Source organism: Melanerpes formicivorus, unplaced genomic scaffold (assembly GCF_026170545.1).
Source record: "Melanerpes formicivorus ecotype bairdi unplaced genomic scaffold, bMelFor1.0.p_v2 SCAF_61, whole genome shotgun sequence".
Classification (NCBI taxonomy): Eukaryota; Metazoa; Chordata; class Aves; order Piciformes; family Picidae; genus Melanerpes; species Melanerpes formicivorus.
Window position 1 is genome coordinate 3,983,080 of NW_027142413.1, and position 27,244 is coordinate 4,010,323.

Below are 27,244 nucleotides of genomic sequence, written 5' to 3' on the forward strand. Positions count from 1 at the left end.
GTTTAAATAAATTTTGGCAAGTTAGTAATGTACTTGATGCATGGATCAGTGTGTAACACATTTACTCTGTAGCTTCTTGACCTATGTGTTACAGAAAAAAATGCAAGATGTAAGCATACAATTGTACAAGTGCATATGTTTTCACTTTCTATATTAAACCAATCTTAAAATGAGAGAATCAAGGCACTGAGACAGACCATTCTGTAACATCATTGAACTCTCATACACTTCAAAGAGCACTCTCACTTGTTGTTGTTTAAAAGGTTTCATATTCCTCCTTGAAATGTCAATTAAAAAGTTAAGATTTGGGTGACCATAGACAACACTTTTAATAATAACCTTTAGTTAAAAACACGCATGAAACAAAATCTTTTGTGTTGCAAAGGTACAGAAAAAGTTAAATATTTAGCTCCAAACATCCTGCAAGTATCGGTTTGCTTCTCGAAGCATGGCCAGGATTTCCATTGCTTCCAATTTGTCACCTTCTGTTTCCATGCTCAAAATGTCCACTACAGCATCACTTACACCATCAGCCATGTGCTTCTTATCCCTAAAAAAAAAAAGAGAAAAAAAAGAGAAAAAAAAAAAGAGAAGGGTAATGCATAGTAATGTATGTTTTTCAACTGCTGCAAAAGCAAGATAATATTGGAAAAGAGGCATTCAAAAACCAACCCAAACGAAAGCATAGCTTGTACACTGCATGTCAAGATTCTCACTTGAGTATTCAGATAGCTCTGCCTTGACAGTAACTAGATCTTAACTGAATACTAAAAAAGAAAAGGAAATACTAAGTGACTAAAGCAATCAGTGGAACTGAGTGATTACAAGTGGTTACATGTGGTTACACTTTCAAGATATTATTAGAAAAGATGAACCCACTAATGAAAATTGCATTCCAGTAAGGTGCTTTCAGTGTCCTATTGGCATTTTCTTCAGACATCTCCAATTGTTTTCAAAGCCTCAAACTTCTGATAACTGTTCTCTCTCTGAGACAGTCCACCTCCATTCTACTCACCCACATATATAGAAGTAACCTTTCTCTTTCAGCAGGACTCTGGCAACTTCCTTAGCATAAAGCCTGATGACATCTTGCACATATTTAGGTGGGGCTACTTCTGAAGTTGAAGAATCTCTTGAGAAACAAACCTTAAGATGAGTTAATGTGCCGTTTTCAAGGAAACATCTGAGCTCATCTCTGAAAGGCAATAGAAACTGTTAGTAGTGGCTCAACGATAAGCATTGCCTCAAGAATATAAAGTGAATGCTAAATAGTGAACTTGCTTGAACAAATAATCTCGATCCTGATGCCGACAACCAAAAAACAGCCACGTCTCTCCAAATTCCCAATCAGGATGCTCTTCTCTGAGCTTCTCCCTACAGAGACAAAATAAATAAACTAAAAAAATTCAATCCTGCTCTATCAAGTGCAGAATCTAAAATGTCTATAACCTATAACAATCTGTTTACTATCAGATCATCAGAAGAGTTACTGTATTTTCTTGAAATAATGAAGGTGGCATTACTTTAGATGAGTTTTTGCTTCAACTTTCAAATTACATTTTCAGAGAGATTTTATCATTGATCAAATGTTTATGAGCTGCTATGAATCCTTTAAAATAAAATGCAAAATACTTTTGAGAGATAAAGCTGTATTTGGGAGTTAAGTAGTAAGGATTGCATATAATGATTTGGTTAAAGCAGAGGCATAGAGCCAGAAACATAATTGCAAAATTTCGCTTTTCTCTCAAATAAAAAGTTTTTTGAAAAAAATGTTAAAAGATGCAAGAAAACTACTTGTAAGAGACTAAATCTTCTCTCTCTTGATGTGAATCAACAAAGATACAATCATCTCTGCTACCAGACCAGACAATAGATGATGCGTATTGGGCAGACACGAGCCTCTGGAATGTGCGTAGACAAGATCCTCTCTACCTATCAGATACCCTGGAAAGGGAGGATGATGCAAAAGACAATGGATTCACCACCTGGACAAATATCTAAAAAACTGTATAAAAGATCTGAGCAATGCCTGCTCAGGAGAAGGAAAAAAGACATCACCATGCAGCCTGGAAGCAGCAGACCAGAGGGAACCCTCTCTCCATGTCCTAAGTTCTGCCTACTGCAACTCATGGAGCTGAAGAGGCTGCTCAGAGAAGGACTTGGACTTTGGGACCTCAGAATACAGAATACACCAGGTTGGAAAAGACTTCTGAGATCACCGAGTCCAACCTATGATCCAACACCATCTAATCAACTAAACCATGGCACAAAGTGCCTCATACAGTCTCTTTTTAAACACTTCAAGTGATGGTGACTCCACCACCTCCCTGGCCAATCACTCTTTCTGTGAAGAATTTCTTCCTAACATCCAGCCTAAACCTCCCCTGGTACAGCTTGAGACTGTGTCCTCTCCTCCTGTCACAGGTTGCTTGGGAGAAGAGACCAACCCCCACCTGGCTCCAGCCTCCCTTCAGGTAGTTGTAGATGGCAATAAGGTCTCCCCTCAGCCTCCCCTTCTCCAGGATAAGCAACCCCAGCTCCCGCAGCTGCTCCTCACAGGGCTGTGCTCCAAACCCCTCACCAGCTTTGTTGCCCTTCTCTGGACACCTTCCAGTAACTCAACGCCTTTCCTAAACTGAGGGGCCCAGAGCTGGACACAGGACTCAAGTTGTGCCCTAACCAGTGCTGAGTGCAGGGGCAGAATGACTTCCCTGCTCTGGCTGGCCACACTATTCCTGGTATTGGCCAGGAAGCCATTGGCCTTCTTAGCCACCCATGCATGCTGCTGGTCACGACAAGAAGATAGGGATCAGAAGAGTCTTTCGCCAAGCTGTAAACCTTGTAAACATGCAGCTAGCCTTAAGCAGTGTGGTCACAGTCCTCTGCATAGCGTGACTTGAGGTCCTCCTTCCCTCCTCCAGCAGACGACAGCACAGCCAACAAGGATGACATCTTCTCTACAACAAAGCGGCAGCACCTTTCCTGCACAGATCCAAACCGTCTTGGGGGTTGGTAACATAATTCCTTTCCTATTCTCTCTCCCTCTTCTCCCTCTCTCTCTCTCCATTTTTTTTTCTCTCTCTTCCTTCTTCTGTTCTGTCCACTTTATTCTGTTAATAAATAGCCTTGCTGTTGACATTTTGACCTCATTCCTGCCTCTAATTTCCTAACATGGGAATATTCAAAAGAACTGAGTCTCTTTCCTCCTCTGAACCAAGATACTACTATCTTGCAGGAATAATAAACCACATAGGATTGATATATATTGATTACCTATAAAACTGGCAACCATTCCCACCCAGAAACTCCACTCTTCCCATTCTTTGTTTCCTTCAAACGATCACGTTGTTACACATTATTGATAGTGTATCTGTCACTTTCTGAATACACATCTCTCTGCCTTGAAAAATTACACTGCTCAGGTTGGAGGGGAAGAAGTAGGGATCTGCCTTGCCTCAAGTAAAAACCCACAAAACCCAAGACTACTGCCCAGTTGAAGGGCAAGCTCCTCATCTTAAAACATCAAAATGTGAAAACACACAGAAACAAGGAGATGTGGGAGAAAACCTGGTTTCATCATGCTAAGGTTTCTAATATAGATGCCACTTATGAAGGAAATAGATTTTGAAACCCGAACTTAGGCTAATCAATACTGTTTCTAAAAAGTACTTACAGAACTTCCAATAGCAACAGAGATAAAGGATTTGATTTCTTATTACTGTTTCTACGGTTCACCCAGTTCCTCATAGATCCACTATGGAGATTAAGTACAGTCAAATGAAAGTGTAAGTTTTATTGATTTAAAAAACAAATACAAAAGCACTACTCATTAAAAAACAGTAACACTGTTTCAGCACATTACTGTGGGAAAAAGTGAAAAAATTAAACTGCATTTCTATTCAAAACCTGAGGCTGCATTTTGTTCAACATCAAAAGGTTGCTTTCCAGGTAACAATCCAGTACATACCTATGTTGCAGGAAACCAATAAATGGTGCAATTCCTGTTCCTGGACCAACCATCATGAGTGGGACAGATGGGTCTACAGGTAAGTGGAAAGTATTGTTTGGACGAGCAAAAATCGTTATCTAAAATAAAATTAGATAAAATACAATAAAAAAATATTCTTAGGCAATGAAAATACAATGAAATTCTTAGAATCTTCAGGATATTTACATAGAGATTAATTATAACACCACACACATGTTGGATAAAATTTCATACTATATTTACAAACCCATTAATCCCTCTGGAGGAAAACTAGAGAAAACCACACAACTATCTGAATATGAAAAATCACAATCAAATCAAATCTGAATATGGTATGACAGCTGTGTACAGGGAAATGTTACACTATAGTTGGACTCTATTTTAAGTCTCTTCTAACCAGACAATACTATTAAAATTGGCTACACAATAAATTCGGGGAATACTGTTACAAAATTCAAAGAAAGCTTGGATTTGGTACACAAAGGGAAGTAGAACTACTTTATCACAGTATCACAGTATCACTTAGGTTGGAAAGGACCTCAAGGATCATCGAGTACAACCTGTCAACACAGACCCCATGACTAGACCATGGCACCAAATGCCATGTCCAATCCCCTCTTGAATGCCTCCAGGGATGGTGACTCCACCACCTCCCTGGGCAGCCCGTTCCAATGCCGAATGACTCGCTCGGTGAAGAACTTCCTCCTCACATCGAGTCTAAACCTCCCCTGGCACAGCTTGAGACTGTGTCCCCTTGTTCTGGTGCTGGTTGCCTGGGAGAAGAGGCCAACCCCTTCCTGGCTACAACCACCTTTCAGGGAGTTGGAGAGGGCAGTGAGGTCACCCCTGAGCCTCCTCTTCTCCAGGCTAAACAATCCCAGCTCCCTCAGCCTCTCCTCATAGGGCTTGTGTTCAAGGCCTCTCCCCAGCCTTGTTGCCCTTCTCTGGACACGCTCAAGTGTTTCAATGTCCTTCTTAAACTGAGGAGCCCAGAACTGGACACAGTACTCAAGGTGCAGCCTAACCAAAGCAGAGTACAGGGGCACAATGACTTCCCTGCTCCTGCTGGCCACACTATTCCTAATGCAGGCCAGGATGCCATTGGCCCTCCTGGCCACCTGGGCACACTGCTGGCTCATATTCAGGTGGCTGTCGATCAGCACACCCAGGTCCCTCTCTGTTTGGGAGCTCTCCAGCCACTCCGACCCCAACTTTATTGTTTTATAGGCAATTAACCGGTTTTAACATTGTGGACATCCAAAAATATTCCAGTGGAGGTGAGGATTTGTTTATAGCCTACTGATACTGAGCTTGTTTTCTTAACTTTCATGGAAGCTTTAGGTTATCTCCATAAAATGCACACGGGTGCTCAATGACCTTGAAAATGGTTTATATCATTCCACTGATAAACTCTAATTCTGATTTTCAGACCTCTCTTTGAAAGAAGTTTAACTCTCTTTGGAGCTCTAACAACTCCTCTCTGCAGTATGGCTAACACAATATATAGAGAATAAGAGATTGCTGTTTTTAAAAATTTAAAAGATTATTCAAGACTCAACAGAAGACACAGCAGAGCTTCATCCATTAAAGTCATAAGTGAACATCTCATTTATTTTGTACATGAATTATGAAAGGATTTGAATTTACTTAGAAGTTTAAGGAAGGAGTGAAGCACTGAGCAAAGTTACTTAAACTCCATTCTGTAAATCTGAGTGGTTTACCACTGCTCATCACAGAGTCATCACTGACTATAGATACCACTCCATTAAACAGGATTATTTTTCTGATTTCACGATGATAAAAAAAATAGTGTAATTCTTGCTGGTGGAGGAGCAGTATTTATATTTCTGTTATACTTACTACTTTGAACTGTGCTTGATTTAGGAGTCTCTCTTCCCTATGAATGATTCCAAACTCATCATTCCTTTAAAAATACTGCAAATGGGGAACATTTATACTGTAAAGTGTTTTCAGTTAAGGTATTTTTGCATAAGATCACACTCATCTATTTTGAGTTGGTATTCCATGTATTTCTTCAATCTATGTGTATTGCTGCATATTTATCTAGGCTGAATTCTAACTCGCACAGCAGATACAGATACTTTTGAATTTTATTCAGACTCATTTTGTATTTTTTTTTAACTCCACCTCTTTTTCATGTTTGATCTTCAATATACTGCAAAACAATCACATTTTAAATAAAGATATGGACACTGGAATAAGAGGTATGATGCACATGTTAATTCAGTTAGACTTCTGAGTTAGCTTTTAAACAAATGAAGATCATTTGTATGTCTTTCCCTTCCATTTTGCCAGATCAACATCTCAAATGATTGGCATCGTTTTCTTGTAACCAAATTCTACACTTGCTTCCAGTTTGTAAAATAAAATATAGATTAGACTGGCAATAATTCTTTCATCCTATTACTCATAGAGTAGAATTCCAAATTTGTAATCATTATCGCTTTCCTGGGTTCAGCCAGCCGAGGATTAATTTTCTTCTTAATTTTCTTGGGTGAGGCCACACCCAGCTGACCCATACAATGTCATGGCCACTACGTAATGGGTGAGGGATGAGATGGTTTTCTGTCTCAGGCTAGCGAGGATTTTCTGTCTCAGGCTTTTGGTGCACAGGCAGGTGCAAGTGTTGCATTTTACATCACTTGCTTTATATATTATTTTCACTATTGCTGTATTCCTGTTGTTCACATACTCTTTGCACTGCTGTCATTGTTCTCCTTAACTCACGCCTGTGAGGTTTTACGTTTTGCTCCCAATTCCTCCTTCCGATCCTACTCAGGGGAGGGATTGGGGAGGAATTGTATGAGCAGCTGTGTGGTGCTTGGCTGCAGCTGAGTTTAAAACCATGACAAACCTACATCTAATAACTTTGAGAACAATTAACTACAAAAATTCTCTAACAAGAGGAAAAAAAAACCCAAAATGTACCTTCTAAAACATCCTCCATGCCAAAACATTTGTGATGCTCATCAGAAGCACCGTAGACAACTGCCCCCGTGACATATTCAACAATCTGGCCTTTGCTATCTGCAAGATCTGACAAGAAGTGAGTTTTACCATTTCTCCCCTACTATCTGCCACCCTTTCCTGTAAGTGACCAAGTGTGTCTCTTCTACCACACTAATAGTCATAGCCACTTAATTGCACAGTAGTATCTTAGTTCATGAAAATACCTTCCAAGACTCACTTAGGACTAGAGTGCGATGGGAAATAACTCTGTCAGCAATGCAAGGCTCACAACTCAGGTATTCATGGATCAAGTAAAATGTAAATTTACTGACTTAGTAACAGAGTTCTAGACATGTTATAAAAGGGAATGTGACCTTACAAATAGGGTAATACTAGAAAATGAATGTGTATATTGCCAAAATACTTGTATCAGAGCACAGAAAAAAAAACCCTTGCAGTTGTTTCAAATGTGCATACATTTAACAGTTAAGGAGTTTAGAGCTAATAGCCATACCTTTTCAGTTGAAAAGCTTCCTCCTTTTGTATCCACAGTGCTTTTAATGGGGTGCAGTAGAGGTGCCACTAACTCAGCAAGCCACCCTGTACACACTCCCTTCCGTGAGACTTGTCTAGTGGGACAGACAGGGAACTCCACAATATTAAATACGAAACACAGTTTTCCTGGATGATACAAGTTTGAACTGCAAAAACAAGAGCACAAAAAATGCACAAGACTTGAGAAACGGCTGTAGAATCTTACAGCAGGTCCATTCACAATGAAAACCAATTCAATTAAATCAAGATTCCCAGAATTCATTTGACTCTGTGATATTGATAGATAATTAGGAAACATCTTAAGGTTGGACTCAGCAGCCAGTGCTCACAGAAAAGAATCCAAATTCCAACCAGATTCACAAATGTGTGAGCTTGTTCTACTCTACTAGGCTTCCCAGACACTCAAAAACCCATCTTTGAAATAGTCACTCTGTGGTTTTTTTTTTGCAACAAGGACTAAATAATTTTTTCCTGAGGTTTTTATCATTCTTTTCTCTTGCTACTTTAGATTGTAACATATGCACACACATTTGAGGACAAAGCATACTTAAATTACCAGGGAGATATAATTTCAATATTTCATTACCTTGACACTGAATAGGATCTGGCTTGTAATTTAGGAAGATGTTCTGGAAAAAGAAAAAAAAGTTAAACCCCCAAATCCTTACTTATTATTTGATTCACCCCAATGAAAATAAGAATGTTTACGTTAAAAATAGATTACAACTAATGCTACTCTGTTAACATTCAGTGTTTATGGTTTAGAAACAAGCTTTAAATCAGACTTTAAAAAAATATACAAAATAGAGTTCATGATTTTGTGGAACATCTGTTAAAGAACCTATAAAGTGAGGTCACAACAGTTCATTTATGGGGTTGTTGGTCAACTAAAAACAACTGTAAGGTGCACAGAAGAGATGCCAGCAGCTAGTGGATAAGGTGAAACCTGCAATTTGATTTTTCTCACATTTCATCTAAGAGCTCAAAAGTTCTCAGAGTAAGAATTGTTTGTCTGAAAATTTCTTATACATAAAGTCCTAGAAGCAGATGTGCCAGTTCAATTTCGAACCACTGAGTGCCTGTACAAATACTTGAAAGCATATCTGAAAAAACCAACAACAGAGACAGGAGTTTATGGGCATTTTCTCCACAAGAAACCCACTGGATGTATCTCACACATTTATACGTATGTATGTTCACAGAAAAGGTCAAACTCACTGGTTCCTTCAAAGGAATGACTTGCATGCAGACTGCCCATTTTGGCTCAGGTAAAGGGCATATTAAAAGGAGACAAACATTACTAAGGGAACAGTGTGGCGGAGAATGGCGAGAGTAAGCGAGCAATACAAAAAGAACTGGGCAGGTATACCAAATGCTAGAAAGCATACAGTGGTGTAACACAGTATCATAGAGTTTAACTGCATTTTGAGCTGTTTTCCCACATGTACCACCCTTTTGCAGATATTCCAACCAGTACATTGACACTCTGACATATTTTAAAGATGCTCTGCTGCAGAAAATAGTTGCAAGTCAGAGCTGATAAAAGTTAGTTCAGTGATATCACTTGAAGACAGCACTAAGTCCACTCAACACATTACTTCCTTGGAGATACACATTTCAAAAACTTCCCTTTTATTCAGTTGAGTTGCTGTGGTGTGAACAATACAGCCTCTGAAAAGCCAGGCATTTTGGCTTTCATTGTGACAATTCATGTATAGTATAAAGTGGAGAAGAGATTTGGGGTAGGTGTGGAGAAGACAACCAAAAGAACATAAAAAGCAAATTTTTCTGTTTCACATTAAGAAATACATTAAGAAATTCTGGGGTTTAGTCTGGAAAATAACTGCCAGTATTTTCAGATGTATTTGACATGGTTACAGTTAAGTCTAATTCCTTCACTGTCCTACACAAGGAACCCAGTGAGCATACTGGATATTACATAGTTACAAATATACTGGGAAAAGCTTTTTGTTTCAACAGGTAAAGGTGCAAGAAAAGAACATGCAGGCAGGGAAATCAGGGGCTGCAAAAAGGCAGTTGATGAACAGTTTCTAGAACACCTGAAAATACTTGTGCTTACCTTTTTTGTGCACAGGAGCAGTCCACAGTCAATTGAAGCACAGGTACCTAAGTGTTTGCTAAATGAAGGGCAAAGACGACAAACTGGAGAACAGAGTTTTGCTCCCCAACAACAGCTTTAGTTTGATCATTATCAATACCAAAAGATTCCTAAAGCGGTTAACTGAACAGTTGTTCCTCTTTCTTCAGAAACTGAACATCTAGTCTAATGCATTTTCAGAAACCAAACCAAATTAAACCTAAATCAATCACTTACCAATTAACAGGTTAAGTGAAGGTTTACAGCTTGGAAAAGCATGTAGTAAATCGAGCAAGCAAACATTAGAATCTCTAATAAAGCGTGTGTAATCAGAGGCTCCTTGTCTGCTGCAAAGCTCTTGAAGCCTCCGTTTTTCTCCTGCATCACTGGTACATTCCACAAGAGCTCGTAAAAATGCCTACAGGGAAGAAAAGAAGAGTGAAGGGTAAAAAAAAACTTGTCCATTTGGGAAAATGGTCACAAAGCTGGAAAAAAAATTGATTTGCCTGGGGACAGGAAGCAGTCACCTGACAGATTAATGAATAATACAGTTTATTTCCTAACGCTCACTTTCACATACTGTGAAAAATTGACATTTTTCTTTCCTTTGTTGGGACTACTGTTTTAATGTCTGGGACCAGCCAGCAGATCAAAAAATCCTGCGTCACCAGAGTGAGGAGACCTATAAACATGCACAACTAATCTCCTCAAAAATTCCAAATTTATGAAAGGCTTTCTAATTGATGTATTTGCACTAAGTTATGCAAACAGCTCCATAAGGTAAATTAATTCGAGACAGAAAAGCATCTGCTAAGTACCAGAAGCCAGGAAAGGAATCGTATATGGTTTTAAAAGACATTACTGTAAATAAAGTATGGTATTTAATGATTCATGTAAATGTTGTCATGGTGTTTTATTCTATAATTTATGCCTACATAATGGTATTGCAAGCTTTCTTAAGGGATGATAAGATGTAAAAAGTAAAAAGCAGAGGTAAACAGTTACAAGTTTTGCTCCAAAACAAAGGTGAAAATAGACAGTGCATAAAAGAAAAGTCATCCAAATCAGATGTGCAATCACATGATCCAAAAGAATATCTGGAAAGTAATTTGCGTGTGCTCAAGCACTGAGCTTTCAGACAATGGCTTTGAGTATGGAGTTACATAAAACACACTCTACACTGAACAGGCAACAAAGCTGGCATGCTCTGAAACCAGAATTGGGCAATACTCCACAGCCAGCTCTCTTTGCCTACTCGTACTGTTGAGAAAATAAAGATTGCAGTATTTCATAGTTTGCCAGAAAAACCACTCAAACGAACAAACAACATCATACAAATTGCCAAACCTCATTCACAAAGAATCATGCTAACTACACAGAAAGAATAGATCTGTAAGTGGCCATACAGCACAGAATTGCTAAGGATTTATCTTTAAAAGAAGAAACATATAACCACCTTTTTGGGAATGGCTCTTATTTCCAGACACCAGGTCAGAATGAATTTCAGAGTGCTTCTTTGAGGAATGTGTTGTGGATAAGCTGCTCCTAATTCAGGGAGAGAAAAGCAAAACAAGACATAATACATACATCTATTAAATTGCAAAAACGGCATTACAGAGTGCTTGTTTCTTCAAGAAATACAAGAAAACTAAACTGCGGTCAGTTCTGTATGTTCAAGACCCAGCTGGTTAGAGGAAACTATACACTAAACATCAAGACAGTTTTCCAAATAACTATCAATGACAAGTTTCAAATGAAAACTCAAAACTTAGCAGGAAAGTAGGAAGAAAAAAGATCAAATACATGAGTGTTCAAGGAAATTTCATTACTAAACTACACAAGGCTTTGTTGAAACTTTCCACCTTGAAGAAACTCAGAGGAATGCTTACCAGGAAAAAGGAACATCTATATTTTTTTCCGCTCTATGAACAAGCACTCCTAAAAACTGGAGCAATGCTAAGTTTTCTAATGATCTAGCCAATGTGAAGCATGGAATCATAAGACTCAGCAGAACAGATCCACATAGATGTACAAGCCTCTTAAAAGGCACCTTGAGCCAGCACTGTGTCTTCTGCTTCAGAAGTGTAGCTCTCTTAACAGACTGACATGAAGTACAAAGATGGATTTTAATTTCAAGTGAGGAATTGCTGGGATATGTGATTAAAGACTTATCTACATAAACATGAAAGAGCACAGGGGAATGAGATGGACGAACATCAATGTCAGGCTCAAGTTCCTAGTTAGAAACTAACTGATCTATGGCAAAACTACCAGCAGCATTCTGGGTCCTCTCTTCATTAACACATTTCTCTAACTTCCAGCGTGACTCCATGAAATCACAGCTGTGTCCCAGTAATAAAAATGTTCACAACTACTACAGAAAGGAGTATTCATGCATGACATCCATACCTTTCTTTTTAGTGCCCTGCTTAACCTTTACAGAAACAAAGTACTCTCCTTTTTCAGAAAGTCCCAAGACACAAAGAAGTTCTTCCACCTCACTGGCACTGTTGGGACACATTACACAGAAAGCATCTCCGGGTTGGTAGTCAAAGCTTATATCCTGTTTTAAAATATGAGATGGTTTCTATTAAGTTGTATCACAAACCAAGGCCAACAGCATCCCCAATCCTCACAGCAATCTTCCCACTGTAACAGTCACATGAAGTCACAATTTTTTTTACTGTGTACTAGCCCTTCACTGTTTCTTTTCAGGTTTAACCTTACTAATTAGAAAAATCTTTCTTTATCTGGCTTAAATATTTAGTCACTCTTTAGTAAGAACTGCTGAGCAGTCTACACAAGAGGAAAACAAACACATATTAAGAGGATGATCTTTCCTGAATAAACTAAACCAGTTTTTCACACCTAGGATTACAGGGTTGACAGTTTGAGTAATATATTAGCAACTCAGAGCAAATGAATGCCAGAGGTAGAGACAGAGCTCAAGAGCTAATTATTCTTATCACTTCATTATACTAGTCAAAGTATTATTTGTGTAGATTACCTACCACATGAAATAGTCACAATTCAGTTTCTGAATATTCCTCAAATTGTATACCTAAAAACTGAAAGATTGCTAGTTTTTAGTATTCCCTGTCTGCCCTTCTCCCCTACAAATTCCCTTCAATACAATATCCATGAAATGACAAACTAACTTGACACTTCATTTCTGTTTTGACTTCCACGGAGTCATATTTTTCAGTGAGCAAATCAAACTTTGCATTTACAAAACAGAGCAGCCTAAGCTGACATTCTACTGTATAGGGAATTATTTTTTCTGTTTTTGAAAAGCCAAACTAATATTTTTCCCCAAGTTATTATACATAACACACATTATTTCACCCTTTATTTTAACTTACTGCAACATCAAGCTCTAAGAGCAATGCAGTTTTTATCGAATCTTCTCTAGTGAGCTGAACTGCTTTTGTAACTGGCACTTCAAAGGTTGATCCCTCTGAAATCAGTGAGGATGGATGTGGATTCTGAAAAAGAGGACACAAAAACTTACAGTAAAAATGCAAATCAGCTGTATGACAGCTTACTATGAGACACAGGAATTGGTACAATCTTTTGGAAACAGTCTTAGAAATTAATTCAAAACAATAAGGAAGAACATGAATCTTCTGTATACAAAGGGTTTTTTATCTATATTTAAAGTGATATCTAACAGATAACAGGCATATATTCAACTATAAAAGATCAGTGGGCTTGAACCCTCTCCTCTAGGAAGCCTAAACTACTATCAAATGCAGGTAGCCATTTCCTTTTTCAAGAGCTACATTGAAAATAGGCAATTAGAGGATGGTATTTATGTTGAAACCCAGAAAGCTCTTGACTAATTACAAGATGAATGGACACAAGAAAAAAAGAACTGTTTAAAAACATCATTGTAGATTTAGACTTTGGAGTGCAAATGAGGCTGTTATTACAGGCAATTTGTAAGAGGAATCTTAAAAACTACACTGACATTTCATAGAATCATAGAATGAATGAGGCTGGAAAAGACCTCAAAGATCATCAAGTCCAACCTGTCACCACAGACTTCATGACTGCTAGACCATGGCACCAAGTGCCATGTCCAATCCCCTCTTGAACACCTCCAGGGATGGTGACTCCACCACCTCCCTGGGCAGCACATCCCAATCGTGAACAACTCTCTCAGTGAAGAACTTTCTCCTCACCTCGAGCCTAAACTTCCCCTGATGCAGCTTGAGACTGTGTCCTCTTGTTCTGGTGCTGGTTGCCTGGGAGAAGAGACCAACCCCTTCACCACCCTTCAGGTAGTTGTAGTTGCAGGTAATCAGCAAAGTTCCCACTAAAAATACCATGTTAAGCCACAACAGTTCTACACAAGCAAAAAGGTGTGCCAAGAATTGTAAATGGGCACCAAGAATAATTTCAGATAACCTCTGCAAAGCCTGTCACTTGATCAGACTACAGCACTCATTTCTCCATTGCTATTGCAATCAAGCTTCATCTGATATCAATACAGCCGAAAAATAGGTGTGAAAGGTACCAAATATCTGTAACAATACTCTTTCAAATACAAGTAAGTTATTCTACTGGTAAGAGAACTTTGGTTATTCTGCAGATTTCCTGTTTTCAAAACAGGAGACAGGAGAATCGCTTGAGACCAACAGCTGAAAGTTAAAATTCTGACATGGTGATTAACAGCTTGGTCTAGATCAAGTTATTCTGCATCAGATGATAATAATATCAGGTTGATAACTCATATTGCACTCCAAGTCAAGTTCAAGGCATAAGATCAAGATTTAAGATAAATTGTATTATCTTACACTTGCTACAAAGGCTTAAAATGAAGACCATTCCTGCTTTGCTGCCAATAAGCAGCAGCTTGTTAGTTCAGCACTGAACCTCAACGGCCCAGGACATAGAACATATAAATAAATAGAGAGACCATGCACCCAGCCTTCTTTAAATGGCACGGATTCTATTGCTGGAGATACCCAAACCTCAAGCAGATGCATTTCAAAACAAGCCAATTTCAGCTGTGCAATTTCAGTTGTTGCAATGTTAGATAACCGGAAAAGGACATGAATTGTGTCTTTCTTATTTATAACAGCAAACGTGGGACTTACTCGTTGGCTAGGTCTAGTCAGCTACGTAAAAAATAGTGCCAAAGGGGAAAAACAAAACAACAACTAACTAATCAAACCTTCATTTGATTCTTTCCAAGGCTCAAGACAACCACACATCTTTATAGCTGAAATCTGGATTATACTCTTTAACCTGTCACTGAAATTTACAGTAGGAGATTCATCTTTCAATCTGCTGTGCAAAAGAAAAAATTACTTTTCCTCTTTTTACAGAAGAATCAAGACAACAATATCAGAACCTGATCCAATTATTTCAGAGATCAGTCTGAACATATGCTATGACTTTAAAATAAGAAAACAGCTCTTTTAACCACTGTAGCACCACTTTCAACCCAAGTATTAGTCTTTAATCAAGGAGTACCTGTAAATCTTTGTTTCAATAATTTGTATTTTTTAATTCAACAGCCTGACCAAAACTAACCAAGCCTGAGAATAAAAGCAGTTATTCAGGTTTTAAATGCATACACTCTTACATAACTAGATTAAGTGATACCCTCAGCATTATCATCAGCACCTTCAACAGAAAGAGTGTCAAAGCCCTGAGTTACTAATGGGCTTTCATGGTCCTGATTAACCTCACTAGATGACTCCCACAAAACCTCACTGCTCCCCTGAACAGATAACCAAAAAGTCTGCCCTTTGGCAGGCAACCAGAAATGCTTTGAGTCAGGCTTTTAAGCTCATTTTCAATGCTAAATATGCCAACTGGAGAAAATTCCCAGGTTGGTTCTTCTCTCTGTACATAGCAGGTCTTTGTTCAACACAGCTTCACAGGAAAAGTACACCAGCTTTTGATTTACAGTTTTTCTTCCCTTTCCAACAGTAAAATTATGATCATGTTTTTACAATAAGAAGTTTCTGTTATTAAATATGCAGTAGGATTTTGAGCAATTTTACACTCTCTAAAGACTTTTTGAAAATACTAAAAATTTAAACAGAAATCATACCATATTCCTTCCCACAGGAAGGTGTTTTTACCGACCTAGCAAAAGCCACTGAGAGTTTTAATTATTCAGTTAGTGGCACTGCAACGACAAATTATTCAGCTTTGACATAAGTGTCAATAACTGTCATAATGGTAACTACACTTTCACAACATAAATGGACCTTTCACTTAAAATTCAAAAACCTCCTGCACTGAGGGATGTATCTCCTTTATACAAGTATCCACTTGCTCTCTTGTGCCATATGTATGAGTATGCACACACACTACTTCCAGAGGGGGGAGCTTTCATCCTGCAAAATGAAGTCCTTACCTCACCATGGGTGTCCTGAAGCTGCACCTCTATATATTCTGATGGCAAGGCAGGAACATTAAGAGCAGACTGTGAGACAGGAGGGACAGAATGAACAAGCGAAGGTTCAGTGTCTATAGCTGGAGACGCAAGACAGATGTGATCCAGTTTCTGTGACAGGACATCAGAACACCTCACACCCTCATCTTTTATCTTCAAGTTCTCTACTTGTGAGCTTAAGTTCAGTTCATGCACAATGGGCGGAGCTGCAGAGAGAGAGCTAGAAACAGCACTACTCATGTCTTCTTTTTCTTTCTGCAACAGAAATGCTTCCTTGAGGGCAAGCCAAAGTCCATCAATCCAAGGATCAACCACTAATTCCAAACTGGGAAGGGAAGACAAAAAATAAGGAGAAAGAAATGGATTAATTATTGTGACTTACTGGGCTGTTAATTTACAAATAATGAAAAGACCACATAAGCCAAAAACACTAAGAACTTCCCATTTTTAACATATATCTGCAGCTGTTATCAAGAGGACATTTTTGTTAAAACTGTATTTTCATTTACTATTACGTAAATTTATGGAGTCTGAAATGTGTAATAGCCTTGTTCTTCTTCCAATTCCTCATTTTTATTTCCTTACATTGAAATTTATGATGTGAAGTTGAAGGGATGGTAGCAAACTATGCAACTTTTCATTGGGAAAAAGCAACATAAGTAGCTTACTCTAATGGTCCATTTTTATTATTTTAGAACATAAGATACAAGTTTTATGGATATGGCAATGTTTGTGTTCAAGTACATCATAACCATCACGCACAGAACCAATATAACCTGCAATTCAAAACAAATAAACCAACACTGCAGCCTACTGGCAAGAAAGACCACCAGAACAGGAAGGGAGTTGCTTTTTTACGTAATTCCTCTATAGCAGTCAAAAAAAAATCCTTCTTACATAATTCTTCTGTCATTATTACTGATTTATTATTTTTTCTAAAAGAAATATGCTTTATGGAAGTGGTAAGAAAATTAAAAAGCTTTCTAGGGTTTGCTTGACTGGGAACTGGACTTAGTTTTATTTGTTTTGGTAAATGAAACACATTTTGAAACTTCTCCACTTATTCTCACTTAATTTCTAAAACAGCGTAACAGGTTAAGGCACTGTAACCTGCCTGTTTCCCCCAACACAGAAGTGAGGCAAAAGTAACACACAAACACTTGGGGTTGAGATAGAGTTGATATAAAACAAGAGTTTAATATAAAATCAGATAACATAATGCACAATTACCTTAGTTTAGCCTACTTGCAGAAAAAGTGCAGCAAAATGCAGGAAAGAAAAAACAGCATAAAAAGAGAAACCCAGCATGCTACCCAACTGCCAACTGTCTCACCACCATTCCCGTGGAAACGAGACAACACCCAAAACATGGAACTCAAAAGCAGCAAGCAGAACAGGAAGCCTCTTATGTCACAACCTGAACTTCAAGCCCCATAATACTTTGCTTCAGCCAGCACTTTCATTTTGAAGTTGATGTGACAGCAGCGTGGTTTTGAATAACAGCAGCTAATATTCAATTTAACCCACGACAAACAGCTAAAATCTCTCCATTTTCCCAGTTACTACAAATGTTTGCTCACACTTCAAAAATAGAGTTTTATTTAAAGGCAACTGAAATTGAAAAGGCAGACTGTGCTTAGGCAGGATTCATTCCTACAAGGTGCTGACTATTCAGGTTCAACTGATTTCAAAGAGTTCAAAAAATGTAGCCAAATTCAGATGTAATTACTGCCTCTTGAAGAAATAAAATCCAAACTCATTCAGCTCTTACCCTACACAATCATCTGCTAATCCTGTGTTATAGAAGCGCTGGGCACCAAGCTCTTGAAGTCGTCGGTCTACTGTCTTTCCACCATTACAAAAAAATGTGTACTCTGAATCTCCCAGACCTAGCAAAGTCAAGGAAACAGGAATGATGTCAGACACCCTTCAAGGCTACACAACAATCTGCAAAGACAAGACTGGGTTTTCTTGCAGGCAAATAGAAGAACCTGATACTGTAAAATGCATACTACCAGGACATTTGATAACCTTAAAAAAAAAAAGTTTGTCCAACATAGAGCTGAAAAGGTGGCTCCTCCTTCATAAATGTAAGAATTACTCTGCAAACACATTGTTTTCAGTATTTCACATTTCAGAAGAACGTTTGATGTTTTTACAAAATACAAAAACACTTTGACAGGAAAAATGTAAGGAACTGAAACAATTTAAAAGAGTGAAACTGATAAACTACATGTGAATTACCAAAAGAAATTATCTCACTTTCAGGTTAAAATTGTTAATATATGTTAGAAACATAAGTGAGAGAGTGTTAAAAGTAATTAAAAAATACTGGAACCTTGAAAAAAATTAACCAAACATAGGAATGATTTTAAACAATACAAAGTAAGAAATGTAGGAAATTTGATACAACATCCTCCTCCTGAGGAATCAGATCTTTATTTTCACTGCACTGCTTTTCCTGCCCTTTAAGTCATGAAGATGTTCTGTTAGAATACACTCTTTTGTTATCAGTAAGAGTTGGTGAACTCAGGAGGTATATACATGGAGGACCTGAGGTTTTAAGGCACCAACTAAGCTACGTGTGTACCTCATCCTTAACAGATGTCACTGTTTCACTATCCTAACAATCACAACTTTTCACAGCCTTTCTTGTGTGCAATTTCAAACCAATACATCTTTATCATCCCCACCCAACAATCACACAATCATAGAATGAATTGGGTTGGACGGGACCTTTAAGGGTCATCTAGTAAACCCCTTCACTGCAATAAGCAGGGACGTTCCCAAAAAGATCAGGTTACTGAGAGACCCATCAAGCCTAACTGTGAATGTCTTCATGGATGGGGCATCCATCACCTCCCCAGACAACATGTTCCAATGTTCCACCACCCTCACAGAAAAGAACTTCTTCTTAATATCTAGTCTGAATCTACCCTTCTTTAGTTTAAAACCACTGGCCCTTGTGCTACTGCTACATGCCTTTGTAAACATTCCCTCCCCAGCTTTCTTGTAGGCCCCCTTCAAGTCTAATTTGTAGAATACCAGGTTGGAAGGGACCTCAAGGATCATCTAGTCCAACCTTTCAGGATAAGAATATGGTTTAAATGAGATGGCCCAGCACCCTGTCAAGCTGGGCCTTGAAACTGTCTAATGTAGGGAAATCTTCTACCTCCCTTGGGAGTTTATTCCAATGTTTAATTGTTCTAATGGTGAAAAAAAAATTTCTGGCAACCAGTCCAATCTCCCCAGTAGTAGCTTGTACACATCACCCCGTCTTTACTGTGTGACTCTTTGTAAAAAGGGAGTCTCCCTCGTCTTCATAGTCACCTTTTATGTACTTGTACATGGTTATGAGGTCTCCCTTAAGCCTTCTCTTCTCAAGGCAGAACAAACCCAGTTCTCTCAGCCTTCCTTCATATGACAGGTCTCCCAATCCTCTGACTACTCTTGTGGCCCTTTCCAGTCTGTCCACATTCTGTTTGTGTAGTGGGGACCAAAACTGTACACAGTACTCAAGGTGTGGCCTGACTAGTGCTGAGTAGAGTGGGAGAATGACATCTTTATCCCTGCTTGTGATACCTATATCAATGCAACTCAGCATCCTGTTGGCTTTCTTTGCCACCGCAGCACATTGTTCACTCATGCTGAGCCTTCTGTCCATCAAGATCCCCAGATCCCTCTTCACAGTGCTGCTCCCAAGCCATGTGGCTCCCAAACTGAACTGCATTCCTGGGTTATGTGTTCCCAGGTGCAAGATCCTATACTTGGCCTCATTAAACTTCATAGTTCCTTCTTGCCTACTCAGATGCATTTTGCCAAATATGTATTTTGCATATAAATCTTTAACCTGAAGTTACATTGGTTCCACTGATGAGTATGATATTCAAAATAAAAATAAATAAATCCGAATTGTGAATGCAAAGGGATAGGATGATCTTAAAACCTCAAACATTTTATGCTGCTTTTCACTCTGTACAGAAAAAATGCTCAATTACTCATGAAGTCAAGTGAAGTCATCTAGTCCATAAAGACTTGACACTTCAAAAACTTCAATAATTATAGAGCTCTTATGTGTTTTTCATGTAAAGAAAATTAAACTATAAAAAAATTAAATGGGGAGCTTATATCCAGATGATTTCTGTGACATAACATAAAAAAAGTGGTTCATGTTACAAATGTTTTACAATCACTTTTAAAACAGTAAGTCAGCCTCTTCAAAAGCAAAAAATACATCAATTATTCACTTCCAGACAGTTGCTACAATAATATAGAAAATCCTAAATCACCTAGCAATCCATATTGGAGATGTGCAAAATGATCAGGTGGCAAGGTCCTGTCTTGAATTTTCTTTACAAACTTGCGGGCAGTGTCTGGCGGGTCTCCGGTACCGGTAGTGGAAATAACAATGACTACAGGAGCCTTTTCTGCTTCCAGATCATACTGTAAGTAAAAGAGCAAGTTACAAGGTGCCATTTGATACCCACCTGTAGCATTAGATATTATCTTCCACCTTTCCTTATCCCTAAGGTACACAGAAAAATGTTTATCTCATTTTAGCTATAATAAACTACAGAAAGTTTTTCAAGTAATGACAAGTAATTTTGGAGATGCAAATTAAGATCCAGATTGGAGTGTTCAAGACCAGATTTGGCCAAGTGTTAAGGAACCTGCTCCCACCTCAGCTGACAGATGACCTCTTGGAAGTCCCCTCCAACCTGCACTACTCTATGATCCCATACCACAATGCTGAAGGCCAGCATCTTGAACAAGCTAGGACACATGAAAACAATACTTCACAACTGCATTCCACTTAAATACACAGCTCCTACAGTATTTTGTCAAGCAGAAACGGTATTTCTGTAGATGTGATCACAATCACACAGTCATGATCCCCAAAATCCCACACAGAAAACTAGGGTGTGGACATGCAAATTAGGGGTATCATTTCTGAATTCCATTAGGGAGCATTTGAGTCTGTCTGATAACATCCATGTTACATCTGCCTTTGCCACTAAAAAAACTCTTGTGTTTTGGAGGACTTAAGGTAGCTCTGAACCGGATAATCAGTTACTGTGCTCTACCCTTTGATTCATTTTAGCCTCTTCACCCTGCCCTATATTACTTTTTCTTCCTTTTGCTAATGCTGATCTTTCACGTTTCCCATTGTTTTATGGGGGCTACTTCCATTTTACCAGGCTGAAAAGAACTGCCTATACTTGGGATTGTGTATCAGCTCAATAAATTCAGGTCTCATGCAACCATTACTTATCTCTTAAGTAGGAACCATTGTGTTTGATTACTCCAGCTTTTCACTGACAGCAGGCTGCAGCACTGTGCTAGTGTGCTGTCCATCAGGTCACTCACACAACATGCTATTTCACAGCATCCTTGCAGGCCATGGGTTTTGAATTACACAGCCAGCTACCTGTGTGAAACACAGCTCTACAGGATCACAGACACCTTGTTTCAGAGTGACCTCTGGAGGCCACCTAGTTCCACCCTATGCTCCAAATGCAACTAATTGCCAACACTGCATTAGGTCAGCTATAGCCCTAGCTGAACTCTGAAAACTTCTAAGCATGGAGATTCCATTCTTCTGGACAGCCTCTTCCCTCAAGAAGAGTTTATTCACTACTGTCAAATCTGAATTTATCAGGCTTACTGGGAGATCTGACATATCACTAGGCCAACAAGAACCTTACACAAATAAAGGTTTTTCACTCTACCTTCCACCTCTTCCTATATCTTTAGTATTACATCTTTGTCCCATTCTTTCTCTTTCCTTCAAAAGTACTCTTCAGCTGAGGACAGCAGCGACACACAACAGTGGTGAGCAGCCTGCTCAAGCTCAAGCTCTGAATGACTGATGAAGGAAGAGGATGGGATCAGATACCCAGATATGGCTTACACAGAACAATACATATCGTGGCAAACACACTTACCCAGATAACTCATCCGAGGCTAACTACTTGCACTGTGACTCATGATGATATCCATTTTAGCCTCCTGTTTTATTGCTCCTACCTCATTTCCACTTTAGTCTTTCATCCAGAATAAAAAGCAGTCAGTAACCAACCTAAGATTTATGACCCTTTCTCAACAGTGTAGATGAGAGAAACTAGGGAACAGCCAGTGCTTCTGATCCATTTTTGTATGGCAGCAGGATCACTGTCAGAATCACTGCTGAAGCCGTAATTTTAAAGGTACAGCCTAAAGCTACCACAATCACATTATGGTTATTGATGTTGTAGCCATATATTCCACAACAATCCCTTTAAGTGATGATGAGGTCTGAAAAAAAAACCAAGAGCTGCATAAAGACAGGCCTTCTACCTGAAAAATATGGACAAAATGGAAACCTCTGACTTCCTCACCTAAAGCATATATACACACCTCTCTGAACTATGTATGTTGTGGAACAAACCCTCAGATCTAACATACCCAGAGAACTTCACAAGAAGCCCCACCAAATGGAAGCAAGCATTTGCTCTCAGTCATTATGCCACTCTGTCTTCCCCACGTAAGCTTCTGGAAGTTCTACAATTACAGTAAGGGGTAAGAAAAGCTTAAGTGATAAACTCTACAAAATTGCAGAAATTATTTTTTTCTCCTACTCAGTTCTCACATTCTCAATTCAGCACATCTTTCTACCTCATCAATAACATGTAGCTCTCAGTCACCTGGCCAAATTTCACAAAACAGATTTATTCAAGGGGCAGGATAGTATTCTGATTACTGCCTTCCTGAAACCAATCTCCAAACCTTTCAAATGCAGTAAGAACAAAATGAAAGAATATAATGAGAATCTTCTTATTCCTTGCTGTCTGCATAGAAGTCTCTGTAATACTTTGCTACATAGTGAACATTCACTCTATAGCAGAAGTCCAGCTACCCAACACACAATGTAGCTTCAAGAAAGCAACCTGTTAAAGGGAATTATTTTTGTAAACTTCTCAAATGTTCACGTGCATAAACCTCCCTCTTTTAGGTGTTATTTTCTACTCATCTTATATGAAATATCAGGCTAGCAAATTTTGCTTGGGTTTTTTTTTAAATATTTGTGTTTGGAGACACACAGTTTAAAGTGCTTTGTGAAGGACATTACCCTTTGTGCTGCTTTTAGTTACAAACACTAACAGCTTTCAGATCCTTACCCTTTGATAACAGCAAAACATAAAAAGCCACTTCCTTGCTCCAGGAAAGCTTTTTATTTCTTCTAGACTATAACTTGAGTGTATCTGGAGTGAATTGCAGTGAGAGTATATGCTATGTAACTCAAGAAAACAGCACAAAATCTCAGTTAACAAGATACAAGACCTCAATACAACACAAAAACAACAGAAAAAACAGCATGCATCATTTCTAATTACAAGAGATATGACCAGCAAATACAGAATTCATTTCCTACTGCAGAAATAGTTTTCAAGAAGTCACTGCATTGTCATTAGAAGAGAGATCAAAAGAATACTGTTCTGCCTTTAACAGAAGGTTATTAAGTGTGTGTGTGAATTGGTCCAAATTACTGTTCTTAAGAAGCAAAAACTTAAAACTAGGTGGGTGCATGTGCTCAGCCTGCAGAGTTATTAACAGCTACCACTTGAGCACATGAAGAAAAATGCATCTTTTGAAAATCTTTTTCTCAAAACAGCAAGGAGTATCTCACCTTGTCCATTTCACTCATACAGTGCATATCAGCTTCAAGTCCATGGGCCCCTGCTTGCTGCCATATTTCCTCGGCTATGGCTTTTGCCTGCCCTTTTTGTGTTGCATAGAGGAGCAAAAATCTCCTTCTTAAATCACAGCACATTTCCTAAAACAGAGCCCTTTTTAAAGACACTGCAGGGAAAAAAAGAGTGAATTTATTGGATACAGAAAAGCAAAATCTTGTTTTGCTTATTAGATTAAAAGATAGTTTAAAGGATAGCAGTATTGGTGTTTAATTTGGAAATGAGATGTCTGCTCTGAATAAAAGCCATTTCTTACAACCAGGCTTTGTAGGCCAGGTTGCAAAGGACTCATCATATTGGCCACCTGAGCTGTACTGCACAGTTGAAGTAATGTTGCCATACCCCTAGTATCATGGATCTAGTTTGTAACAATACAAAAGTAACTAATTTTGTAAAAATATATACTATTTTTATTATGCAAGTTTTATTTTTTACTTTAAGTGAGTGACTGATTCTCAGTTTCTTATTTTTGCCTGAATGCCTTTACACTTTACTGTCTACTATATTTCAGAACACATTGTTTTTCATTCCATATTTCAAAAAGGAGTTTCTTAAATAAGTGCAAACTATCTAGAATTGACTGTCTCATTTTCTCCTAAAAATAACAAATCATCCCAGAGAAATCTGCTGCATCATAAAATGCCACTCCCTCACAAAGCCTTGAAAGCAGCAGGATGAATAAGATTTGTATCCTTATTCATTCACCTGTGAGAAGTTTCTTCCATGATTCTCAAATCATGAACAGCCAGAATGCAATAGATACAAGGACGACTTCAAGAAGCAACACACACTGATTTACACAAACCTGCAGCTGACTAGTTTGAGGCATGTATTTTTCCTGTTTCTCTCTCTCAAGGGAAAACAAACATAGCTCAGCTGCATAAGAAGAATACTGCATTATATTGACAGGGCATTCTATTTCTTCTCACAGCATACTTGTAATCAAAAGTGATAAAACTGAAAGCTTCTTAAGAGTACAGTGCCTGTACTGCACATGAATGCTATGAAAAATGTGAAACATTTTACAGCTTTCATTGTGTTTTATTCTAATACATTTCCAATTATAGTTTTCATTTTTAATTGATTATATTACCTCCAAAAATTAATAATTACCTTAACAGTCACTTCAAATAAATTCATTTAAATATCTGGCTTCATGTGCATGTTCCCAGAAGATGGGTGGGTCAAAACAATCCATAAAATGATTTTTCACCCTCCTCTTCTAAAAGAAATACAAAGACATTTATCACCCATATGAAATACCTTAAATACATGTTAAAAACCATCAGTTGCCCGTAGTAATATAGACTCATCCTAGCCCTGTGCTATGTTTTTACCCTAACAGTTCTCATCAGCAGGTGGCGATGCTTGACCATAAACGGAGAAAAAAGAAGATGAAGCAATATTTCACTACTACATTCTTTCTTATACCTCAGAATGGGTGAATCTGTTTTCCACTGGGATCACACCACAGCACAGAAGCCTTCTATATAGCAAAAAGCTGAGGGTAAGCTATCAACATTTTAGCCAGGGAATTAAAAACAGATTTTAAGTAAGAGTCATCTTGGGAAGATGCATAAGAGAGGCACAAAAATTGGCAATAGTTGGGGGATAGAAGACAACAGAAAGAACAGCAGTCACAAAGTGATAGCCAGATGTCAACAGCATCATGACCTCTGCCTATTTCATGAAGAGCAGCCTGCCCATAAGACACTGTGTAGTGCTTCCAACCCAGCTAGTACAGTAATAAAGGGTGTAAAAAGCAGCTACCTCATCTTGGGTGTATGCACATAAACTTGCGGGGAGTTTTCTCACTGCTGTGCAGACACACTACATATAGACACATAAATTAGAGCAACATCTCCCACAGAGGATGCATGTAAACAAAAGAATCCATGGAGTCAGAAGAAAGGATTGGGCTTGAGATGGCTACTTCCTGAGAGGCAACTGTGTGTGCATGTAACAGTGAGAATGTATGCTTGTAGGCCACAACTGGACAATTCCTTGGAATTAGATATAGAAGGCTGTTTAAATATTTGTAGGCATTTATTGACATTCTGTAAGGGTCTAGTATTCTACCTCTTGCATTGCTGTTATTGATCTTGAAAGTATAGTTCAATTACCTGATTAAACAGTAGTAAATTAACTGCCTGTTATGTCATTAATAGATTAATAAGCCCCTTTGATCCTGACCTAAACTACACAAGTTGAGGAGTTTCTTCCTGTGAGAGCACCTTCTCTGTCATAAACTAGAACAGCTTCATGCAAAAACTAAGTGCTGCCTGATGAATGAAAGGAAAACTAGTCATGCCTACCTGCAGATGAACGCAATCATAAATCTGGAACACACCTGCACTCAGATGAACATACTGCCCATATGGATCTTGCTTTGCCACACTAAAAACTCTTCAAAGGTTTCCCACTTTCATCTGAAATACAGAAGGCAAAAGATGTCAATACTGTTGACTGTTGACCTTTCTAGAGAATCCCTCTAACAGTATAACCACACCAGCAAACTTTAACATGTTGATGCGTTGGCAGTCACGTGTCAAGAAATAGAACAGTATTTTAGCTGGGAAAACAACCCAGCATTTGCTGGCTGAAACTAGGGCTTAACATGAAACTAAGGATGAAATTCCAAAATTTAGGTCATCTGACCCAGCACTTGGAGAAGTCAGAAAATGAACACTCCACAAAAGATCAGGCCCCTAAACCAACACACTGTAGGCACAAAAGCACCATCTATGAATGCTAGCCACAGTTTCCCTGAGCCAGATCACTGGCCCTAGCCCGTGTACTGCTTCATGTACCTACGGATGTGGTCTGTCAAAAATATCAGTGTGTGGGTACAGACCGGATAGAAACACAGGAAACCTCTTCTGCGCGGCTTTAACCGGGGCCGTGGGCCCGTTACTTCACTGCCATGTAGCTATCCTCATGTCATTTTTTCAAGTTAGTGACTTTACCAAAATCACGTTCGCTCTACGAACAACACAAACATAAAATCCCTGTAAACTTCAACGAAACCCGCCAGTGAAATCCCCCCCGGCCCAGGGCTGACCTTCCACCCAGAAAAATGTGGCTGCACCAACCGATACCCTGCTGGGAAGGGGGAAAACTACCCCTGAAGACAGAGGGTGATTTTAGGCCCACAGCACTGCAGCCTCCCGCAGAACCGCGCACCCGGCCTCGGCGCGGCCGCCCGCCCCCCAGCAGCTGTCTCTCAGGGCGCGTTCCCGCTGGGATCCCTCGCGCTGAAGGACGCGCTTTTCATCCAGACCTACACAGGATCAAACCTGACTCCCGAGACAGGGCGCCGGCACCGGCACCGGCCCGCGCTCCGCACCCGCCCAGAAAGTGCCGCGCCGCGCCGCGCCACCGGCAGCAGCGAGGGGGCGGCTGGAACGCGGCAGCGTGAGTCCTGCAGGGCAAAGCGCCAGCTACCGGCGCCCGCGGGCAGCTAGCGGGGGCGCGCCGGAAGCTCCCGG

The 27,244-nt window shown here is 39.1% G+C and overlaps 1 protein-coding gene across 7 annotated transcripts; it reads right to left on the minus strand.

Annotated features, from left to right (window-relative positions):
• Positions 1–315: 315 nt before the first annotated feature.
• MTRR (5-methyltetrahydrofolate-homocysteine methyltransferase reductase) lies at positions 316–27,186 on the minus strand. Of its 7 annotated transcripts, none has more exons than XM_068162033.1 (17): positions 27,053–27,186; positions 26,072–26,185; positions 24,870–24,978; positions 23,693–23,865; positions 20,316–20,469; positions 17,798–17,915; positions 15,988–16,351; positions 12,974–13,096; positions 12,021–12,174; positions 11,068–11,156; positions 9,849–10,029; positions 8,100–8,142; positions 7,473–7,659; positions 3,968–4,086; positions 1,282–1,374; positions 1,016–1,195; positions 316–550 (listed from the first exon to the last, which is right to left on the minus strand). In XM_068162033.1, the coding sequence occupies exons 4-17, from the start codon at positions 23,834–23,836 to the stop codon at positions 406–408; spliced, it is 2,094 nt and encodes a 697-aa protein (XP_068018134.1). In that variant the 5' UTR covers positions 23,837–23,865; positions 24,870–24,978; positions 26,072–26,185; positions 27,053–27,186; the 3' UTR covers positions 316–405. The 7 variants fall into 7 exon arrangements, with proteins under 7 accessions (XP_068018134.1, XP_068018137.1, XP_068018138.1 ...); XM_068162036.1 differs by having other exon boundaries at positions 26,107–26,185; positions 27,041–27,186; XM_068162037.1 differs by having other exon boundaries at positions 24,870–24,975; positions 27,041–27,186.
• Between the last annotated feature and the right edge of the window lie 58 nt (positions 27,187–27,244).

Excerpts from the sequence above, each read along its gene's own strand:
- MTRR (XM_068162033.1), bottom strand. The coding sequence starts at position 23,836 with ATGTGCTGTGATTTAAGAAGGAGATTTTTGCTCCTCTATGCAACACAA. Across the intron at positions 20,470-23,692 it reads GTATGAGTGAAATGGACAAG|TATGATCTGGAAGCAGAAAA; the intron begins GTGAGATACTCC and ends TTTTACTTACAG. Across the intron at positions 551-1,015 it reads GGTTACTTCTATATATGTGG|GGATAAGAAGCACATGGCTG; the intron begins GTGAGTAGAATG and ends TTTTTTTTTTAG.